This window comes from Ambystoma mexicanum, chromosome 4q (assembly GCF_040938575.1).
Source record: "Ambystoma mexicanum isolate Mex_15411 chromosome 4q, UKY_AmexF1_1, whole genome shotgun sequence".
In the NCBI taxonomy this organism is placed as follows: Eukaryota; Metazoa; Chordata; class Amphibia; order Caudata; family Ambystomatidae; genus Ambystoma; species Ambystoma mexicanum.
This window is the reverse complement of record NC_090928.1, coordinates 39890973-39914629: the sequence shown is the minus strand read 5'-3', so window position 1 is coordinate 39914629 and position 23657 is coordinate 39890973. Positions and strand designations below refer to the sequence as shown.

Sequence of the window (23657 nt, the reverse complement as noted above, 5' to 3'; positions counted from 1 at the left end):
CGGTTTCTTTGTTGGACCCAGATGTCAGGTCTAGTTAGCTGCTTATTACCAGAGTTCACAGTTAGATATTAGGTCTGTATTTTTTCTTGTACTTCTTTTGCATCCTGGCTTACAGGGTTACAGATATACAGATATTTACCTAATTGATTTGCGACTTGCAGTATGTTCTGCATTTCCAAACGCATATGGGCTTCATTGCACTCCATTTCTCGGAGGGCATACAGGACGCCTTTACCTTTAATACGGTCCTTGCATTCACTGGTCACATGATGCGGCAGCTAATCCCGTCACATGGTTTACGATCCATTTCTTCATTTTACTGCCGTAGGTGCCTTTGATTCACCCGTTTTCAAGTTCGCGCGTCAGTGGTTTTCCCTTCGTCCCGTTTAGACTGATGTGGTGACGGCGTTCCACTGGACGGTTCCCCCACTCTTCAGGTCTATATTGTGGCTATGTTTTGGTGTATGTAGGTACGTACTCTGACATTTTCTCTAACTTGAGCTGGTTCATGCTTGTCACTCACGCGTCTCCATGAGTTCTTATTCTATGTAGCTTTGAACTCTGGGGAGACGTGGATGCCGCACCCACATTGTGTGATATTACTTTTGGGTTTCAAGTGCGGCATAATTGTTAGAATGCTTTCATGCATGTTTTCTCTGCAGATGTACTAGGGTACTACATAGTCTGCACCAGGCCGGGCTATCTTTTACTTGACATAAGTTTAAAGGACTTTAATGTTCACTGTTGCTTTGACTGTGGACATTATTGGGTCATTATTCAAAGAGTTAGGCTAGGTCTTTAGTATGTAGAGATCATAGCTAATACTGATTACATCGCTCTGTCTATCGGACTATTATCAACCATCTGGGCTTACCACGTTCTTTGGTGCATTTTGCTTTGTCTTTGTCCGTAGAGTGAGAGCCTTCACGAATGAACTAGAGTTTTTACGCAGACACATGGGACCTCCTAGAATTGCAACATCGCCATCCTTGATCCTACTGATCTGCTTCCAGTTTTTGTGCAGCAGGAGTCCGTTTTTATTTCACCAAGAAGGTTTGTGACTTAGCTCCGTGTCCATTCTGGCCGTATGCCCTGTCTATGCTTTTATTCTCCATAGGGAGATTAGTGAGACCTTAATTGAGTTGTGTTCTCTCCTCTTTTTCCTATGTCTCCACATATTGACTCATTTGAGTATCTGTGACCTTCCCCGTTTGGCTAAAGGAGTGATTTTCACCTACCATCCAAGTGTGGGTTTTATAAGGTGACTTTTTATAGCATCCCATTTTCTATTTGGATTTCTTTGGGAACCCATATGGTGATAATTTGAACTGGGGTACAGTGGGGTTGCTAGACCATTTCAAGGTTAATATTATGTTTTAACAATTTCTTCATTATATTTTTTTATTTTTTGTAGTCTTGTTTGTTAACAGTGAAGAATCAGACAAGGGCAGAATATAAGGATTCCAAATCTTTACAGAAGAAGATTTTTTAAATGGAAGAACAGATGGAAGAAAATTTAAGTTGTTCATCCATTACCATTACAATCAATGTTGATTTATTGATATAGAACTGTTTCTATCTAGTCCTGAAGAAGATGATTGTCAATTCGGCCCTCTCTCTTTAGAGAGGTGCGTCTTAGACAAATTGGAGCTCGTCGAAACTAATGTCTAATATTTATTAGTGATACCTTGCAATTCAGAAGAATGCTCAAGATTATACAAGGTACTGGTGATTGGCTTAAAAGTTGGAAATGGTAGGGAGCATTGCATGCAGCAATTTAACATCTGCTACAGTACAAGCTTGACTGACAGAGTTAACTGTCAACGAATTGGCTTAAAAGTTGGAAATGGTAGGGAGCATTGCATGCAGCAATTTAAGATCTGCTACAGTGCAAGCTTGACTGACAGAGTTAACTGTCAACGAATTGATCATGCCAGGCTATTATGCTGATATGATTCTTGAATTCAGCAATTTTTGAACTTCTAATGTTGGTTGGTTATACTTATTGATAACCAATTAATTGTCTTATGTATACATTGATTCGACAATTTGGTTGTGTATGCATCAATAAGTTAGGAGGACTGTGGGTATCTAGTTAGAGACTTACCTTAAAGGTAGTTTCTTCCTTCTTCTCTCCCCCCCTTTTTTCAAACAGCAGTACATAATCATTTCTACGCTGTTTTTTACCCCTAACTTCAGTAGGGGCTATTGTGAGGCATGCACTTTAATTTCTCGTACCTAATATGAACTGTGTAGTAACATTAACTGTGTATTTACATGTATTTTTATTATGCATTATGCGCTAATTTTTCTAATGGTGTTTGATATGTAATTAATAAAATATGCTATTTTTATACCTTCCTTGACCTGGCCTATCCCCTCCTTGGTGCTTATGATTTAAGTCATATTTATCCCTTTCTTGAGTTAGGTTTTGTTCTGTGTGACCCATCTCCCTCTGGGTTGTTTACTTGAGAGAGAGCAGATCAGCAGGGTAGAGGGGGGCCTCATCAGGAGTCTGGCGGAATGAAATGAAATGCTGCCTGACATTTGAGTGTGGCAAGTGGCTCTCACAATTAAAAGTAAACTCTGCCTGGCATGCTAGCATGGCAGGCAGCGTTTACTCACTGTGTACGGTGGAGTGCTAAAGCGAAAGGAAAAAGGCAGCGTACACACACAGCCGCTGTGCAAATGACAGAAATTTGGTGGCAGGAATCAGACTCCGTGTATCTCAACACATAACAGCCCTCCGCCGCCAAATTACAAATTTAATTAAAATGAGCCCCTCTTTATAAAAGTGACCATAGGGATTTTCAAGAGTTGCTGTTATTTGTCTTGTACTGGTGAATCATTCTGTATGTTTTATTTTCATAATGTTGATGCAATGGTTTTTATTTGTGTTATTGCCAAATGCACAGCGCTCTGGTGCTTTCCAGTTACGTTCACACTTTGGAAAATACCCAATAATGAAAAATATGCAATAGTTAGAAATATACCCAGCCATTTTTTAAACTATTTTTCAAACTCACTTGTGTAGTGGGAGCCATGTCCCACCTGGCCCCTATAGAATGTATGAAACTGCCCCAAACATAATAAGCATGAAACAATTATGTCTATATCACGTACATAATGCACAGTCAACCATACCATCCTGCTCAACCGTCTCCTTAAAAACCTGGGTATCACTGATCAGGCTCTGGCCTGGCTGACCTCTTTCCTCTCTGATCGACCCTCCCAGGTCCAACTTGGATCCTTCCTATAATCTATCTTCCTCTCTACCTGTGGTGTTCCCCAGGGGTCTAACCTCTCGCCTGGCTTTTCAACCAATACCATGCAAGTCTCGCCCACTGCATTGCTATTTTCTGCTCATATTTCCAGTGCTATGCTGACGACACTCAACTCATTTTCAGGCTGCTCTCGGCCACCTTCTCTCCCTCTCTAATCTCTGATTGCGTAACTGCTATTCAAGATTGGTGTGCCACAAATGATCTCTGTCTGAATGCCAGCAAGATGGAGATCCTCCTCATCGGCACACCTTCACCATCCTTTCCCATCACTCTCTGGCCGGCTTCCCTTGGCCCTCCTCCTAACCCCACCTGCGAGGCTAAGAACCTCGGGTCATCTTTGACTCCACACTTTCCTTCTCCCCCCACATCTCCGATGTCTCTACAAAGTCACACTTCCTACTGCACCTCCTCAGAAGCCTTTCCTCTCCTTCCCCGGGAAGCTCATGGTCTCCCATGCTCTGGCTCTCTCTAGGTTGGACTATTGTAACAGCCTCTTTCTAAATGTACCTGCCTCTATTCTCCACACTCTGCAACTAATCCAGAACAGGACTGCAAGACTTGTCCTTGGCCTAAAGTCCTGGGATCATATCTCTCCAGCTCTGAAATCTCTCCATTAGCTCCCAATGGATGCAAGGATTAAATTCAAAACTCTCTGCATTGTCCGCAAGGCTTTCTGGGGCCTGGGTCCAAAATACCTTCAGCTATCCCTCTGCAAATACCTCCCCTCTCAAGCTCTTCGCTCCTCTAGCTCTAACTCCCTCAGGGTCAGTCGTTTTTCAAAGAAACAAGCTGGGGTAGATCTGTGTCTTCGGCTGGGGCTTCCCTCTGGAACAGCCTCCCTGCCACTCTTAAACTTGAGGAGAACCATCTCCGGTTCCATAAGCACCTCAAGACCTTCCTCTTTTCTTCTGCCTTTGCTCCTCCTATCCCCTGCTGATCTGTTCTCTCTTGGCACCGTGCACCTGGCCACCCTCTATCCTCCGGGCCCAGGTACCTGTTCACCCTGCCACCCTCCCGCACTGCCTCCGGGCCACGCCTTGCACTGGGGTCTGTATCTGTGCCCATACAGCCCCCCTTTTTTTTCTTCCTATACTTATCAGACCTACCCTGTGTGCTCCCTTAAACCTAGCACTTGCAAATTGCTGACTGCACTACCATTGTTTGCCATTATTATTTATTTATTTATTATTATTTATCTGTTTCTCCTTTGCTTCGCACTTTCCACTTCTTTCTTGTAACCCCATTCCCATGTCTTTTCTATTGATAGTAACCCCAGCTTCCTCGGCTTCACCTTTTTCTCTTCCCCTAATTTGAACCCTTTTTATAGTTGAATCCTTGAGCTCAGATTTATGTTGTTGAAGTCACTCAGCATAGTTTTTCCTCACTAATCTAATCTCACGGAGGTCCCTTTTACCTAATTTCAGGAAACCTAAGAGGCCAACCATTACATTTTCAAAAAAACATTGTGGTAACAATCTAACTGGGTGTTAAGTCAGATGTAGTCGACTTCTAAGTATTTACAAAAAAGTTCTTAACAATCCTGTCTCGATTTGCTGTGGACCACGTTATTGGCTTACCGTTAGCCGCCAGGTTCCTGTCTACTGAACCATTCCAATATACTGTGGTTGCAGATTTAGGGTGTACCTTTAAATTTAGGTTTAGTGCCACATAATCTCTAATGAATTTGGGGATAATTGCAAGGGAATGTAGCAGATGCCAGTGGTAAATACAGATGCAAAAACGGTCAATATCGAAAGAGCCTCTCAGGCTGATGTAAGTCAAATTACCAGGATCACTTGGAAATATATGCACGTTTAGCAATGTAAGTCCCATTTTCACCAGGGAATCGTAAAACAGAAAATCCAGATGATCAGTTCTGGTGTCCAACACAAATGGTTTATCAATCCCCCATAATGTGTCTTCCCCCTATCAGGCAGAGTATCTCACATTCCTGATCCTATCTTAAATGTAGGTCTCCACTGAAGAATCACCACTGAGTTCTCAGCCGTTCTGTCTCTGGGGACTACTCTTTAGGACTTAATAACTCAACCAATGGATCCTAATTTGCCTGAAATGGTGGTCTGCAGATGTTTAAGACCAACAATGGGGATCTCTTTCCTATGCAATTTAACTAAGATCCAAAAAGTGAAAACTAAGGAAGCAACTAAAAAACAAGGAAAGTTTTTAACTATCAGAGTTGCAAACCCTGGAATTCTTTGTAGCGGACGAGGCCACTGAAAAATACCCACCCAGATGAGAAAGCTCAAGTGCCCAACTTTCCTGTTACATAATGAATGAAAATTTGTATTCAGAAATATATGGTAAATACTTCCTTGAATTTATTCCCTATATCTGCTATGTTCCAAGAAATAAAAACATTATTCTTTGGTTCTTTGTCTACTGCCATCAATATACAGGTGTTAATAATTGAGCCTACATATGTCTCCGAATATGTTTTGGCTGGTATTGGGTGGATTACATCTTGTTCACCATTATTATCAGTCCCTGCAACATGTACTTGTCCCTTGCAGCTGTTAACTGGAGGAGCTTACCCCCTTCACCACACAGTCAAGAACACTAAATCTGTTTTTGAGGAGTACTGAATTGGGGTGAGTTACCCATAGGCCCTCCTGGGCAGAGCCTCTTGGACCATGCCCCCCACCAACATTCCCACCTGGCCAAAAAACGTAAGTGGAAGAAAACAAATCTTCCCAGCAACATTCCAGGACACCAAGATAGTATTTAGGAAATCATTTGTGATTTCCAGAGTTCTTGATTTATGACTTCTTAAGGTAATCACAGCAAGTCTCCCTCCACAGACTGCTTTGTTTCTCCCATTCACATGACTCTTCTTGCCATCAGAAAATCATTTGGGTTAAACGGAAGACCAGTTATCTGAGTGTTGACCCAATGCAATGCAATACCCTACTGAACAATGAGCTGGTACTTTCAACTGCCCTTGTTCAAAGCATCAGAAACCTGAGCTCGAACTACCACAAGGGGAACAGCCTTTCAAGGCAATTAAGGATTTCCCATCATAAGCCTCTTTGTCAACTGAACGGGTTTATTCAAGACCAGACCAAATGTCTGGTCTAAGAGGCCTGTGGACACCCATCAGAATGTTTCATCAGCTGTTTATTTGAACTCTCTGTACACTCACCTACCATCCCAGACAAATTATGATTTGATGATTTGAGCAGTTATTCATGACAAAAATTGCACATGCATGCTTATCTTGTGCGCAGTCCCTAGTCAAAGTGTGGGTTAGGTCAGTGCCTCTAATTGGGGAAATTGCCGAGCTCTGAGGGACCAAACCACTGGGTGTTACAATGTGAGATGAAGCAGGAATATGTCCATATTTTGAAAAATGAAAAAAAAATGCCCTGCTGGTTTGTCAAATTCATCAATGTTTTTCCTGCTTCACAATATACTCTGTGAGAGTAGACACCACCAAAAGCAACAATTCCTCGCTTTTAAACACAGCCAACTCAGTGGGCAAACCGTCACGCATGACTGGAATCAAAAGAAGATGAGGATTAAAAGAAATGGTAGGACAGCCCGGTTATTCAAGAAATTCTTGTGATTTTTTAACATAGGCTTTACAGAGTGCCCTTATTAACTCTAGATGCATCGTTTGATAGGAATATAGTCCTTTCTTTTTTCGTTTTTTTCTTCGTCTCTGAATTTTGGCACAAATTTTTCTCCAGCAGCCAGATGTTTCTTTGAAGACTTGTGGGTATTAAAGCACTTTTTCTCATTGTTATTATTCAAGCAATATTGCACGGGCTGGGGGGCATTACCGAGCCAGTTAATGCCCCAGGGCCATAGTTAATGAAGCACAGGGGCATTACCAGTCCCTGTAATGCCCCAGACCCTGCCCATGTAATATTGCCATTAGTACCCTGGCACAATGTACCGGGGCTACCAATGGTCTGGTTGGCGGAACTGAAGAAAAAAAGATGGCTGCCATGGATCGGGTATGAAGGGACTAAGTAGTCCCTTCTCCCTTTCCATGGGGTTGTGTCGCGCATCGGGACACGCAGGAACACTACTGTTCCTGGCGCAGGACAGGAAAAGAGAAGGTAAGTGGGGCAGAGGTGGCAGTGATATATTTGTGGAAAAAGGAGGTGAAGGATGCAGGGAAGCACTTACTATGCTTCCTGGCAGTGAAGATGGCAGCTTCCAGCACTGCAGAGGCTTGGAGCGGCGGGATTACCATATTGTAATGCCCCCACTCCGAGCCTCCTCATTGGCTGGGAGGACTAAGCCAAGTCCATGCCGGGTATTAATGAATATTAGGGTCATTAGCGCCCACCAGGGTCTTTCACACAGTCTTTCCTGCTTGGGGGAGTCTCACTCACATTAAGAAGGGATTCTTAATGTGCCAGTTTCTTTCAGCAAATAAACCTGTACCTAATATGGATGTCGTGTCATTTACTCTCCAGTAACTGGATAACTGAAGGACACGCTACCAACACCAATTAAGATACTGACTACTGACCCACAAGATCAGGTACCTACTTCACTAACATAGTTAGGTCTTGATTTTGAAGCTCTTGAAGCTTACCAAGGCCCTTTCCTTCTTTTGCTTTACTTATGAGACTAATGCATCCCCTTTGACTCAGTAGAAAAAAAAATAAGAATTTCTCAGATGATGTAGCGTCCATGGTTTTGAAGAGTTTACTATTGGAAGTCCCCTTTGCAACAAATTACGGGTAAATGAATAAAAACATGAGGCAGGAGGTATACTTTTTTCAGGTACTCCAGTCGGTATCACTTATGTATACTTATTATTTTTTCCTTTATTTTGTCTACTTCCTTGTAGGATGTGCCCATCTGCCCTGAGGATTGCCGTATTTTGCTAACTTGATGGCTCCACGCCGAAACTTGAAACTGAGCCCCAAACACAGAGCAGGGGTTCTGTGGAGAAGCCTAGATTTGTTCTCGCAGACCTATATTGGACACTTAAATATTGTGCCCAACAAGAGTGACAAATCGCCTCATATGTTTATGGTTAAAAAGAAGGAAGTCATTATTGAATCTTCCTTTTCAATCAGACATGGTCATCAGATGTTTGTACTAATTGATTGCAATTACTCTTTACCTATTTCCTCTTTCTTGTTTGAATGGGTTCAACACTTGAATGTCTTAATTGTTATCGTTGTACTAGTTGAAACACAATATTTGTTTATTCTTTTGTTGTTTTCATGTATCATGTCAACACTAAAGATCGCACTTTAAGTTAAAAGGTTTTTATTTCAATTTTTTTTTTAAATAAATCAACTTCATTCATGAAGTTATTCACACTATAAAAAAATAATTGTATGTCTATTTGACTGAACCAAGCGTGATATTGTTTAGATAGATGCACTTTTCAAATCATTTTCTAAATTAATTTTATTAAAACTTGTACTACAGCGGGGACTTTATACATATATTTGTAACCAGCATTTGCGCTGGCATGGATTTTCAGGCTGGCGCGAATGCTCGAGCTCCCATCGGGGTCTGCCATATTCATGCATAAGGCAGGCAGGAACCACAGGGATCCAATGTAAACTCTCCCAGCGTTCAGAATTACAAATAAGCGCTGTCCAAGTGTTTATTTGTAATTGTGAACACTGCTTACCTTGCGTGCAGGGTAAGCAGCATTCACAATTGAAATTAAACCCTGCCCGTCATGCTTGCATGTCGGCAAGGGTTTAACTGTCATTGTGAGCGCTGCTTCCCATGCGAGCATGGCAAGCGCCACTCACAATTAAAAGTAAACACTGCCTGGCATGCGAGTATGCCAGCCAGCATTTACTCTCTTTGCACAGTGGAGTGTAAAAGTGGAGGGAAAAAGGCAGTGAACAAACATGTACGCAGCCTTTTGCCCTGCACTTTTGCACTGCACCATGCAAATAAGTAAAATTTAGCAGCAGGGAGCTGTTTATGTTGTAGTGCAAACGTAATGGCTCTCTGCCGCCAAATTACTAATTTTTTATAAAATTAGCTCCTCTGCTTTTGTGACTTTTTTCCCCTGCACTTGCTGTGCACAATGTTGCACTGTTTGCGGGTTTAAATGATGTATCCTTTTGAATAATGTCAAAGATTGTCTAAGAGTCCTGATGACTTGAGTAGAAAACTTCTCCAGCATTGGATCTTTCATGGATTCACATGCTTAGAATATTCCCCGTCGTCAGGCTGGGAATCCTCGGTAAGTTATATAGACATTTTCCATAGGAAAAAATTCAGACACTTTTGTGTCCTATCCACGTCGTTCTGGGCCGCGCACGCCGGCGCCACTAGGACTTAGGGGTATATATAGCTCCGCCCCCGCGGCTCCCTCAGATTTCAACCATCTTCCAAAGTGGTGGGATTACCTCGCGTATCTGCTATTTTGTTAGGCTGTTCTTTCTACTTCTGCGACTGTTTGTTCTTCTTAAGAGAATGTCTGGAAAGGCGTTGTTTCGTCCGTGTGCTACATGCGGCCTTAAGAAGGTGTACAAAGGGGATGGTCATATGGACTGCATTTACTGCCTTCATCCTCACCAAACGGCGGACACTTGTGAAATCTGTCAGGGTTTCTCCCAAAAAACCCTCAAAAATCGAAAAAGACGCCTGGTTGATTGGCTCAACGACGGAGCGGGTGCGTACCCAGCACCGGAGGTGGGCTCCACGGCCTCAAAAAGTAAGTCGGAACCCCGACGAAGAAGGCACGTGCTGCCGAAAAACAAACCTCGGAGTCGGCCGAACAACGACCCTCAGAAAAACATTCAGAGAAACATTCGAAGGCCTCCTCCTCTTCACACAAGGCATCGTCTTCTTCCTCCTCATCTAAAAAGGAGAGAAAAGAACAATCTAAATCCTCCTCAGGAGACCGTCATAAGTCTACCTTGAGATGAGAGGCCGCGGGCAGCATGTCGGCCCCAAAAGCAGCGGGAGCACCTCAAGGCCCTGCGCCACTGGCTTCGCCGACGACCCGCTCGTCGACACCTGCGTCATCGGCGGCTCCTCCCACATGTCAAACTGCGGCGGTAGGAAACATATCGTCGACGGTGGTCCCGTCGATGGGATGGCAACCGGAGGTCTTCGATCCCGACCCGCCGGAGGCCCTACTTCAACCAGAGGTGACTTTCTCCATCTCGTCGGCTGACGACGAACGCGACACGGTCGCGCGCCCAATCGATTTGGGTCTGCAGCCGACCAGCGCGATGTCGCTCTTGGGGGTGGGTTCCATCCCTACTACCTCGTCATTGCTGAACCCCCAGGCGGTTCTGTCCTTGGAGGTGCCAAATACGCTACAGAAACTGTTGCAGCGTTTGGACACACAAATACCCCAGCCTGGGGCACCGACACGGATACAGTCTATGCCATTCGTCGACGAGCCGGGCCCGGCTCCTCGCTCGGCGACCAGGATCACGGCCGCTTCCCACGCGCCGGAAGATTGTCCTACCCTGCAAGAAGAAGGAGAACTACAGGACTCTGACCGTGAGGGATCAGGTTCAGACATCTCACTATCCCCCTCAAGGGACCCAACTTGGGACTCTGAAGCGGAGATGGAAGCTCCGAGAAGTCCGGCACATCCATCGCCTCCTGACGACGTGGGTGCATTCCATGCCATGATGAGTAAGGCGTGTTCGGAGTTTGGGCTAGTTCCTGAAGAGGAGAAAAAGGATTGTTTTCTTTTTGATCATATGGGCAAGAGAAGGAAATCCGTATTCGCCATCCCAATTTTGGACCATGTCTGGCAAGAGGGCCTGAAGACTATGCGGCACCCGTTCTCTGAACCGGCAGTGAAAGGTCATTTGGAGAAGAAGTTCAAGGCTCCGGAATCGACTCCCAAGTGCCTGACGTATCAACCTTCGCCGGAGTCGGTGGTATCGGCGGCGGCAGTGAGAAAGGCCAGGTCTCAACATAAATGCACGACCCCTCCAGACAACGAGGCCAGGAGACAGGACGCTTTCGGCAAGAAGGTGCTGTCTGTCGGCGCGACTGCGGTAAAAGCAGCCAACTCCTTGGCGATTATGACTAGATATGACAGGGAAATGTGGCACCGCCTGGCTCCTATCTTGGAGCATTTGCCCGAGGAACATAGAAAGTTCGCAATGTTGCTAGTGCGGGAAGGAGAGGAGGCCTCCAACCATGCTATAAATATTGCTGTCGACCTAGCCGAGTCCGGTTTTAAGCAAATCAATAATGGCGTAGTTCTACGTAGACAAGCCTGGCTCAAGTGCACTACGTTCAGACCGGAGGTGCAATATAAAGTCTTGGATATGCTGTGTGAAGGGGAACAACTGTTTGGTGAAAAGGTTGATGAAGCCTTGAAGGGCATGAAAGAGGATACTGACACGGCACGGTTACTTGGAGCCCTGCAGAGTGGGAGGAATTTTCGTTCCTTTCGTCCTTTCAGAGGGGCCTCTGGTAACTCCCGGTTTGGGTCATCTAGAGACCGAGGTTTCAGCAGACCCTCCTACTCGTCCCAAGGCTACAGGCGCGTGGCCCAATCCTCACGTAGAGGAAGAGATTACCAAACCTCCCAACGACGGAGTGCCTACCCTTCGTCGACGAAAGATAAACAAACCAAGAACCAACAATGACATGCTTCAGGGCGTCCTGGGGAGTCGAGTGTCTCGTCACTTCGACGTGTGGGAGCGCATAACAACAGACCAATGGGTTTTAGACACGATTCATCTGTGCCACTCTCTACAGTTCAAGGGCAAGCCACCACACATTCCACCAGTGTTCTCGGCCCAGCCCCACCTTCAAGTACTGCTACAGGAGGTGGCGCTTATGCTGCAGAAAGGGGCAATAGAACTGGTCCCGGTGGCAGAAAAAGGACAGGGAGTGTACTCCCGGTACTTTGTCGTCAAGAAACCAAATGGAAAATGGAGTCCCATTCTGGATCTACGAGCGCTCAACAAACTACTCAAGAATTTAAAATTCAAAATGCTGACGCTTCAGGAGGTGATCCGATCGATACAACCCGGAGATTATTTGTCGTCACTAGACCTTCAGGACGCATACTTCCATATCCCGATGCGTCGACAGCACAAAAGATTTCTGCGGTTCGTCGTCGGACGAACCCACTATCAGTTCAAGGTCCTCCCGTTCGGCCTAAAATCGTCCCCCAGGACGTTCACCAAATGTCTGGCTCCTATAGCAGCCTGGCTCAGAAAGGAAGGTCACCATGTGTACCCTTATTTAGACGATTGGCTAGTGAGGGGACTGTCTCCAGAAAGGGCACAAGAAAGCCTAGATGCCACCCTGGCCCTCCTGCAACGTTTGGGCTTCGCAGTGAACTTCGACAAGTCCTTGTTAATGCCTTCAAGGACCTTGGCCTTTTTGGGAGCAGAGTTCCACACTGGTGAAGCCATCCCTCGAAAGGATTCACAAACTGCGACAAAAGGCATCGGAATGGGAGATCGACACCAAAGTGTCGGTATGAAGGTACATGTCCCTGCTGGGGACCATGTCGTCCTGCATACCCTTGATAAACAACTGTCGCCTCTTCATGAGGCCTCTTCAAGAATTCTTGGCGGATCGATGGACACAGACTCGAGGACGCTGGTCGGACAAGTTGACCATCAACGGCCAGCTCGTGCAGGCGCTTCAATGGTGGAGAATCTCCATACACCTAACAAAGGGAATGCCCTTACTGGAGCCTGCGTTCCAGAAGACAGTGGTTACGGATGCTTCTCTAACTAGGTGGGGAGCTCATCTGGACTCCTTATAGGTTCAGGGTCGTTGGTCATCGGAAGAGTCCTCCCTCCACATCAACCTGCTAGAGTTGAGGGCGGTGCGTTGGGCCCTGAAATCCTTTCTGCCACAGATAAAGGGCTCTGGTGAGAATAATGACAGACAACACGACAACCATGTTTTATCTACGGAAGCAGGGAGTAACTCGCTCCAGGAGCCTGTCGACGGAAGCCCAGGAGATCTGGCATTGGGCCCTACAACACGACATACATCTGTTGGTGTTCCACTTACCAGGAGTAAAAAATGTGCAAGCAGACGCTCTCAGCAGAGAGATGAATTGTCTACACGAATGGGAACTGAACGATCAGCAACTGCACCGGATCTTTGCGGAATGGGGTCATCTGGCCCTCGATCTCTTTGCGACAAGAGACAACAAGAAATGCTCCCAGTACGCGAGCAGGTGGCCACAACTAGACTCTCTGGGGGACGCGTTCTCTTTCCCGTGGACGGGCAAGTTTCTGTATGCCTTCCCCCCATTCCCTCTCATCCGTCGGACTCTGCAATGGATCCACAGATATCCTTGTCGGGTGATCCTGGTGGCCCCGTATTGGGTCAGACAAGTGTGGTTCTCCGATCTACTTCACCTCTCAGCGGCAGAACCAATGAGGTTCCAGAAGATCCCCAACCTTCTGTCTCAGGAGAAAGGGACCGTTTGGCATCACGACCCGGACAGCCTCAGTCTGATGGCCTGGCTCCTGATTTCGCCGAGTTTGGCGCGTTAGCGATTCCAGCGGATTGCCGTCGTATTTTGCAAGCCGCAAGGGCACCTTCAACGAACGCTTCATACACATACAAATGGAAAAGGTTCTGCATATGGTGCGCAGGTCAACCAGGTCTGGTCCCGCGGGCGATCACACCGGAACAACTCCTACCATACTTGCTACTACTGGCAAATAACGGGTTATCTGTTTCATCCATAAAGGTGCATCTAGCTACCATCTCGAGATTTACTCGGAAGAGACATTCCACTCCACTGTTCAGTGACCGCCTAGTCAAACACTTGTTTAGAACCTTTCCTCCCAAGAAGAAGTTTCCTCCGATCTGGAGTCTGAACTTGGTCCTGGCAGCCCTGATGAAACCCCCCTTTGAACCAATGTCATCGACATCATTAAAATTCTTGTCTTGGAAATTGGCTTTCCTGGTGGCCATTCCTTCTGCTCGTCGCCCGTCGGAAATACAAGCTCTAGTGATCGACCCTCCGTATTTGAGGTTTTTCAGTAATAAGGTAGTGCTGGCCACTAACCCGCATTTCATACCTAAAGTGCCTTCCGTGTTCCATAAACACGCTGCTATAGTGTTGCCTACATTGTTTCCAACACCGTCTTCAGTAGCAGAGAAGGCTCTCCATACATTGGACGTGAAAAGAGCTTTTTAATTTTACCTCCATCGCACTCAAAGCTTCAGAGACACGAGACAACTCTTCGTAGTTTATGGCCCTGCAGCTAGGGGAAAAGTGATTTCAAAACAAGGACTATCCAGATGGGTGTCTTCGGCCATTTCTTATTGTCATTCCAAGGCCGGAAAGCCGCTAGAAAAGCATCCAAGGGCCCATTCGACGAGATCTACATCGTCATCGACGGCTTTGTGGTCCGGAATTCCGCTGGGGGACATCTGCCAGGCGGCTTCCTGGTCGGTACCACACACGTTTACCCGGCATTACTGTCTCGCACAGCAACATGCTGAAGATACGCAGATGGGGCGGGCAGTACTACTTCATCTGTTCCAATAAAGTAAGCCCCTAGTGGGTTGCATCCTTCGGCAACTATGCTTTAAAGTGTTGTGTCTTTTACAGTTAACATGCTATAATGTAATGTGTTGCCATAATAAGTGAGCACTGTGCTTGTTGTGATGTTGGTTTGCATACACACCTCCAATGTTGGGGTGTACTGCTATACAATCTATTCTAAGCATGTGAATCCATGAAAGATCCAATGCTGGAGAAGGGAATAGTTTCTTACCTGTAACTCCAGTTCTCCAGCATTGGTATCTTTCATGGATTCACATGCGCCCGCCGGCCTCCCCTGAGCATGCAAACCAGAGATCCCCCCTTACTACTTTGGTGGCTGAAATCTGAGGGAGCCACGCGGGCAGAGCTATATATACCCCTACGTCCTAGTGGCGCCGGCGTGCGCGGCCCAGAACGACGTGGATAGGACACAAAAGTGTCTGAATTCTTTCCTATGGAAAATGTCTATATAACTTACCGAGGATTCCCAGCCTGACGACAGGGAATATTCTAAGCATGTGAATCCATGAAAGATACCAATGCTGGAGAAATGGAGTTACAGGTAAGAAACTATTCCCATACATAGCCAACTTCGGGTGAACCACAGTTCAATCAAGATATTCTAAAGAAGACAGACTGCTTGCAACTGAACTTTCCCTCCCTTGCTGCTCAAAATAAATGCAATTTAAAAGACCTTCACTAATTAGAACCTATGGGGAAAACCCACCAATCGAATCAAGGGATCACACGCCTTGCTCCATCCTTCAACGCTTTCTTGAACCTGCAGTGTTTTCTTCTCAAGTTGTCTTCAACAGGAGCATATGAGCCATTTTGAAGCCATGGAACCCACAGTGGACAGTGCCTGAAACACGCTCATACTTGAGCTAAATGAGCTCTGTAAAAATTCCAAACATAACTACCATCAGTCAACCTGCATCTTGATGAGCCCCTTGATTCCAATCCTGCTTAAAGCAATTCATCTTGGACAAATGTGTATAACTTGAATGGACCCTTATGAAACATTTCTATCACAGACCCCAATAACTAATTCTCATTGGATGGGCTTCATTTCATCCTTTATCCTGCTTGTTACTACTTTTACACCTAACATTTTAGTTACCTTGAGCTCTTTCCTTATGTTTGCAGTCATATATGCAAATACTTTTTCACAGTAATTTGGTACAAACCTTCTGCTTGCTCTTTCTTCCGAATCTCCTTCAGTACAGGCTGTATGTTCAAGTACAGCCTGTGACTGTTGCTGAGCAACTGTAGCAGATGCCTGGATTTAAAGGGGCACCCTGTGTAGTAAACAAGTTTCCGAGCAGAAGGCAGACCATCAGGCTGAATCTCAAATTTCTTCCCCTGGAAAAAAGAGAAAAATGTGGTAAATGCTAGATGGGTTTTCAATGATGATCAAGTTATCACATACGTATATTGCACATATGTTATATTTTACAACTCTATTTGTAAATGTATACCATGAGTAGGCTGCTGATCATGTGACCAGGTACTGCCACTAAGCTGCTCCGCCCATCACCAGTTTTCACACCTTCCAGGGAGCTACTTTAGGACTGTAGGCCAGCTCCAGAGAGATAGCATTGAGGGGGCTGCTGGTCATGTGACAAGGCCCTTTCACACAGCTGCTCCACCCATCACCTATTTCACCAGTCCTACTTACGTGTCCTCATCGCTGCCTCAGAAAAGGACCTCACTGTTTATGCCTGTTCGGGCCTGATGGGGGCAAGGGCCAGACCGGCTATCCTCCATTTCACCTACAAAGTAGTCAGTATTACTGCTACTTGCCAAAATATCTCACCATGTGTCTCTTCCACAGCCTCACAGCCTATACCCACCCTCACTAGGGTTTTAAAGGCCAAGTGACATGGGCAGTATTGCCAAGCTACCGTAGCGAATCCCATCAATATCGCCCTTGCGACTCTCGAAGACCAATGCACGCACGCTCTTTCATGCTGAACAATGCTCACTCAGAAATTGCTTGTGCTGCAGAGATTGCTGACCTCATCTCCTACAACACCCTAATGCCCTGTTGATCGCTGGAACATGGTTTATCCCATCCTTCACCTTCCACCTCCTAAAGACCACCTCACAGGAGGGACTCTTTTATTGCTGGCATCTCCAATGTAATCTCCTGTGCCAAATGAGCACCCTCTAATGATGTCTTTCTCTGAGATTTTAACTTCCCTGAGCCTCAAGCCGACAACCACACTTGAGGCATGCTTTTCGCACTGACAATATCAATGGTCCGTAGGCAAATTGTGCTCTCCGCCAAGCACAAAAAAAGGCAATACGCTCGATTTTGTCTTTACATTATTCCCCTCATCACCCCTGCAGACCCTTTCCAACTCGACTGGTTTGCCCATACCACCATCGGTCACCCACTCGACTATGGCCCACAAAGACCAGGCTATACACCGCCTCACTAAGCACTGCTCATTCAAAGCCTTCCCTGTAAATGAACTAGAAGCAAACTTTGCAGACTTCCCCACCACAGAGAATGCCCGGATCCTCTTAGAATTATTTAAAAACTCTGCTATGAAATTGGTGGACATTCATCCCCCCTATAAACCAACCATGCAAGGGTGGACTGGCCTGTAGGGAACCCTGGAGATTTCCTGGTAGGCCTCTGCATTCTGGACCTCTTTTGTGTGGTAACTTATTTTATTTCCACATTTTCTGATAGGAAAGGGGCTGAGCTTGGTGAAAATGTGTAATATGGGGCCACTTTGAAAATAATTTCTAGGGCTCCTTTTGGTGTCTTTTGGTGTCCAGTCCAGCCCTGCAGCCATGCTAAGACCAAGCATCAGCCCCTTGGGACACCCACGAGCTCTCGCCTCCAACAAACACTCAATCAGAGCCCTAGAGAAACAGTGGCAGAAAAACCATAACCCTGAAGACCTCATCAGCATCAAATCTCTCTACGCTAACAGTAGGAGTCTGATCACTGAAGCCAAAGCTGCTTACTACTCCACCACCATCGCGCAGCCTCTAACAGGAGAAACGCCATCTTAGAAGTACTAAAGAACTATACCAAAGCTTCACCCGGCCTGAGGTATCAGCCACTCAGGAAAAATCAGAGTGAATGAACCACTTTTATTATTTAAAAAATAAACAAAATCGAGAGATCATTAAATCAATCTCCTGCAGCATTAGCAGGCAATGCACGCCAGCAGGCACACTGCCCCTGCGGACCAAATTCTCTCCTCCTCCTCCTCCTCAGCCTCCTAAAACCATTTCCTCCCTCAAACCTGCTTCCTATTCTGACAATCAAGAAATCAAATCACATCCTGAACCCCAATCAAGCCTCCCCATGCTTTACGCCCCTTACCAACTCTGTGCTCAAGCTCTCTCACGCCTGTTGAGCCTGTCTGCAGAGCCAGTCGGCATATGCCCTCCCCATCAAGCCTTTCTGTGCTGCGTGCCACAACAAGATTCCTGGGCCGGGTCTTCCACTTGTGGAACATAGAGAAGCTCCAAAGACCTGATTGACGCTGAGGAGCCGCCTAAGAGACTAAGCTATTAGATGTGTGGACTAATTGCCCTTTGCCAGATATTTTAGGTGGCCTGACATCCTTGCTTCTACCTTAGGCCCCAGGGGCGCGCATTAGGTCCATTTTCCCACATTACAAGAAGACAAAGGACCAGCTTGATAAATATGGGAGGATTTGGGGGGCTTTTAATGATCTTTATGCTTAGTCATTTAGTTGCATTCTAGGATTCATGCTTTCTTTTGATTTTGTATTTTCTCTTTAAGTTTGTATTTTCTCTTTCATTTTATTTGTTTCTCTCGCTTTCTATTACTTTGCTCCTTGACTTCTGTCCTTCTTTGTTATTCCTTTAAAGATTAGACTACCAGCGTGTATGTGAATGAATATCACTTTGTACATTTGTATTATTGTATTGTTTATTGTTTATGTAAGGTACTAAATTAATAAATAAAATCTTGAAAAAAAACATTTAAGTGATTATGTTAATTTTGTGTTTCGCGTTTCCTTCACCTATTTGCCTGTTGTGGATATTCCTCCTGAAGAACACTTCCCAGTTTACCTGTCTGCCCAGAGTATATTCAGGATGCATTACCGTGTGCGTTATGTTTACAGAGGTGAATGATTGGTGTTTTTTGTGAATATATGATTTTAGTAATAACTGTTAATTTTTTAGAGCCTTGATAGGACATTGCTTTTATTTCGCTACGTAGCACACTCGTTGCTTCGAAGCGTAGTATAGCCTTTCCTCTACCGTGCTAACAGCGCACAGGTGAAGGATGTGCACTAACTACTTTTATCTCTGTTGACTTTGTGCCTGCAAAAACAACCGGGCCAAGACGTAGGACATAGTGCTTAAAAGCCTTTGCTCCCAATGTACGTCTTCTGGCCAGAATAGGATTTCCCCACCCATTTTGCATTTCTACACCAATGCATTATGGGAGTTGTAGTCTTGGGTCACTTTGATTGAAGACAAGCCAGTTAAGTAAAGCTTTAGTAAAAGCAAAGACCAGGACTGCGATAGTGTGTCTGTTGTCATCGAGCCATCTGCTAACCTAATCTTATGCTGTTTATGAACATCACATTAGGGTCCCAAAACTTGGGTTTCGATACCTAGCCTTCGATATGTTAAAAATGAAGTTGCTGTCATAAAAAAACTAACTATATTTCAAGCGATTAGTGAAGAATCAGGATTTAAATACACCAAAGATGTGATTTCAACATACAAGGCTCAACTTAATGTGAGTATGATGTGTTAGCATTGCTAGCAACACACATGCAATGGCGTGTCCAGACTCGGGTGGCACAAGTGGGGCACTGACGTAAGCAGGGTTGGCATGAAGTATGAGCACATACACACATAATGATCATAGTTTAGGAAAATGGGGTGGCACCTTCGGTGGCCAATTAGATTCCATGTGTAGCACGTGCCCCCCAGGCCACTCCCTGGACACGCCCTGGCACACATGCTCTGCTGAGAGGCGGGTTTGGCAGACTCCAGGGTGACAGAGAAGCAAGCATGCACATAAACAAGACCTGCAGCATTCCACTACTTACAAGGAATGTAAGTTTCGCCACATTTGACCAAGGGAAATCGTAGAGCAATTGACGAACATGGTTCACCTCCTGCAAATAAACAACACATCGCAGATTAGTGCAGCGTGAACCCAGCATGTGGACATGCACACATTCACAAGATGGGACGATTGAGTGCAAGTCATGTCGATCCCAGGCAGGTATACAATATAGTAGGTATGTGAACCAGCTTCATTTCATTACCTGGTAAATATGCATTCCTCGAAGCGTCAAGCCCAAGAACATAGCGCGATGGATGTCTTTCTTATCCTGCAACGACAACGTAGACTCAGTTACAGGAAAGCAGAAAGTCAAACTCACGATAAAGCGATCAGTTCAAGGCCATGGCACGAGATCAGCTATCAAGGGAGGAAGGCGGTGTTTACTCTCCGGATTACGGTCTGTTCGCTGACTGGAACATTATTGAATGAAAACACACTGCATTGATCTCAGTTGTGTTTGCTCAGGCTTCAAAGGCGCCTTGGGCGAGCACCAGCGAGGACGAGTAATGGCGCCAAAGAACGGACAGAGATATTGTCTGCCGACATTTATGTTTAGAATTAGGCATAATGAAATTCTTTGACGTTGCCTTGCCAACAACAAAAGTAGTTTTTTCTTAAACAATGTTTAATACGTAAAATATTTAATCCACCTGCTATGTGGAAACGACTCCCTTTATAGAGATTGCCACGTGGCTTTGTGGTGGTATTTAGAATATAATTGTATGCTAAAATTTGTTTTCCTGTGGTTTAATCCAAGAGCTACTACAAAATTGCATTAATGTTTTGCTGCGAGGGGAGTCATCCACATTGTATAATTTCCCTGCCAAGCTGCACTTCCACGGTTCAGCTGCAGTAGTTTAACAAGCATTAGACTTAGGTAAAAAAAAATCAAATGAAACACCACACACAGAAATAAACATTTTGGCATGTTGTACCGTCAACGTGGCCTTACCTACATAATATTTGGGTGAATAACCATCCTTTGTATATTTGAACCCAGCACATCATTGCCTATTTACAGGACAGCCATCTTTAAAGATTTGTGTGGACCAGTTCACAAATATAGTTGCCCCTCACCCCCAAGCCGACAAAATGAGGGGATTGCATACCTATAGGAAAATCGAACAGCAATTTATATAGGGTGCAGGCAGAAAGTCTAACCGTTAATAAGCTGCCAAATGTGTACATCTGTCTGGCTGGTTTATTCTAGGGGATTCCGCAGTAGGGCCAGAAAGACATTTTGACATAACCGGGTTAGGTGGAGAGGGGAGAAAAAAGACTAGGGCCCACTAACCGATACACTAGCAAATATGTGTTTACTCATAAGCATTCCCACATCTACAACAAAGGCGACATGTCAATCATCATATAGTTAACGTTACAGTAAGAAGAGGGACACGATTTGCAAGTGGAGTTGCCAGGAGTAACCAGAGGGACAAATGCCTTTGTGGAGTGCTATACTGTACCTGAATGATCACTATTATTATTGTCATTATCTACGGAGCAGCACTACGCTAAAAAATGAGGGAGGCCTTTCCGAATACCATAGTTCGTCAACTAATGCGCCATTATAAAACCGCTTCTGTGAATCCAGCCCTAAATCTCTTCTAGCGACTAGCAATTTAAGAATTAAACGAATTACCCAGCTACCCATATTTTTGTTAAGTTGCGAGAGGTTTGAGCTCTGTCTTCAAAATTGGCAGTTGACCAGATAGCTTGCCAAACCTAACTATACAGAAAGGTAAGCAATAGTTATTTATGAATATTTGGCTTTCAATAGTTAAAATAACACTATGTTTTCTAGAACTGGCTTGCAATGTACATCACTCGCGTGATAAACCAACCGACAATCCTTATGGAAATATGTTCAGTAAAAACAGTATGTTTGTAGCTTTCTAATCACCATCACAAATGGAAGATGGCAAGAACGAGAATACAAAATGATAAGAACTAAAACAAATTGTTCTAGGTTTTACTACTTTACTTTGAAGACACGCAACAAGAAACATCTTGTGGAAGGCCCACCAGCTTGTTTCCAGTCAATGTTTGACTTGAACATGGAGTTTGTTATTCATTATGAGAAGAATATTTGAAGTTCAAAAAAGTAAACAATGTTTGGGAGCCAAACAAGCATGCATCATTGATATTTAGTAGGCTGTTTTTAAAAAGGCACTGGTAAAGTCAACAAGTCTGGATTTGTAAATGTTGACATAACCCTCAAAGTCTATATTGCTAGCAAATAGGTATCTGGGCAAATTCGAAAAAGCTGCTTTTCCAATTTGTAGAAAGGCTGCAGATATGTCTCAGAATCTGAGGACTCTTCCTTTTCAATCTACTCACCTTGCTCTTCAGAATATTCCTCTGGAGATTCACCCCTTTTCTTCCTTCTTCAAGTCTCAGTCTTATTTTTTTCTTTCTTCTTGAACAGATAAGGGCGAGCTCCTCCCGAGGCCACTTTGCCTGACTGTGTGATTCGCCAGGCAGTGGAGACTCCGAGGAGCCAACCCCTGACCAGGGAAAAAAACCTGGTAATCCTTGTGAAGGTGGATGGTTCTTTTGTAGACTCTGGCTGGTAGATGCTTCCCAGACCTCAATACGAGGACCAAGGATACTGGGCCCAGGAGGGAGTACAGAGGTCTGGTAAGTATGGACTGCAAGGATATCCACGGTATAGAGCCTCTGGAAACCCAGCCCCAGGATACGGAGACACCTTTCAGGAACGAGAGAGAATGGCAAAAGGAAAACCCCCAGAATCCAACAAGCAATGGGACGTCAAAGAAAGAGGTATAAGCCTGGATGAAAACAGAAGAGAAAGCCAGTAGAGGCAGGGAACGCTGCAGCACAACGAAAGTCCCATCAAGCAGAGAGAACAGCTGATAGCAAAAAAGAGGGATTCGGGGAGAAATTAATACAGCAGCGCACTACAAGGGTAAGCAAGGAGGCGGGAGACAGTCGCCGAGCCCAGAATGGGGAACAGCAAGAGAAAGCCTCAGAAGTCAACGATGGAGAGAGGGGTGGCAGGAGAAGCGAGGAAACCAAAGGAAAGCAATGAGGATAGCGAACTACGAGCGTCTCACAAGTGGACAGTGATGCAACGCTCCAACCGGCGGGATAGGAGCCAGTATATTGCTACAGCGAACATCTTGGAAAAGACTAGACTGCTGACTGACGCGGTGAGGAGGAACGTAGCGGAACATTAATGGAGCCGCCAACGCTTCCATAACCTCCAAGGTTGCCGCATGACAATATGGCTGTGTGTGATATGGGTCAATTTTGGTTAGGAGATAGCGTGATCTGATTAAGTCACAGCAACACGCCTGCACCCAGCCAGCATGCCCTCCTGCTTCAAGGCTATAGGCCACTCTGGGACAATAGGATGTTGAATGAGGTTGAGGAGGAATAGTCACAAAGAAAGAAAGATTCCTTTACAGTGTTGTGTGTCATATTTCAGAATGGAGCATAAAAGCGCAGAATATATTGTTTATCCAAGATCATGATGATGCTCTGCAATAATAAATTCACTTCCCAGCACAGACTGATTCCATTCCTCCCCTGGATAGCAACAAAATAGCTTTCAATGTCTGGGTATACCTTTTGCCCAAGATCACAAGGCTAAGCAATATGAAGTCCTTCCCATCCAAGTGGTAACTGCTGTGCTGTTTGCTTCCCTCTCTGTAGCTGAAACATAGGAGCTCAGATTACACTGTTCAACAAAAACACAAGGTTGCACTGCATTGAATACCTTCAAATAAATGTGTTGATTTATTGTCTCTCCATGGAAAACAAGACCTCAGAATAGACTACTTGACCATCATCACACGACTATATT

At 45.1% G+C, this 23657-nt stretch overlaps 1 protein-coding gene across 1 annotated transcript in view; it reads right to left on the bottom strand.

Moving 5' to 3' along the window:
* LOC138467436 (FERM domain-containing protein 6-like) overlaps positions 1–23657 on the bottom strand; it is a 316289-nt gene that overhangs the window by 55359 nt on the left and 237273 nt on the right. Inside the window, exons 7-9 of the mRNA XM_069607409.1 lie at positions 20031–20096; positions 19809–19877; positions 15936–16110 (exon numbers count right to left, since the gene is read on the bottom strand). Of these exons, the coding sequence (XP_069463510.1) occupies positions 15936–16110; positions 19809–19877; positions 20031–20096 (310 nt within the window). The remainder of the gene's footprint in view (positions 1–15935; positions 16111–19808; positions 19878–20030; positions 20097–23657) is intronic.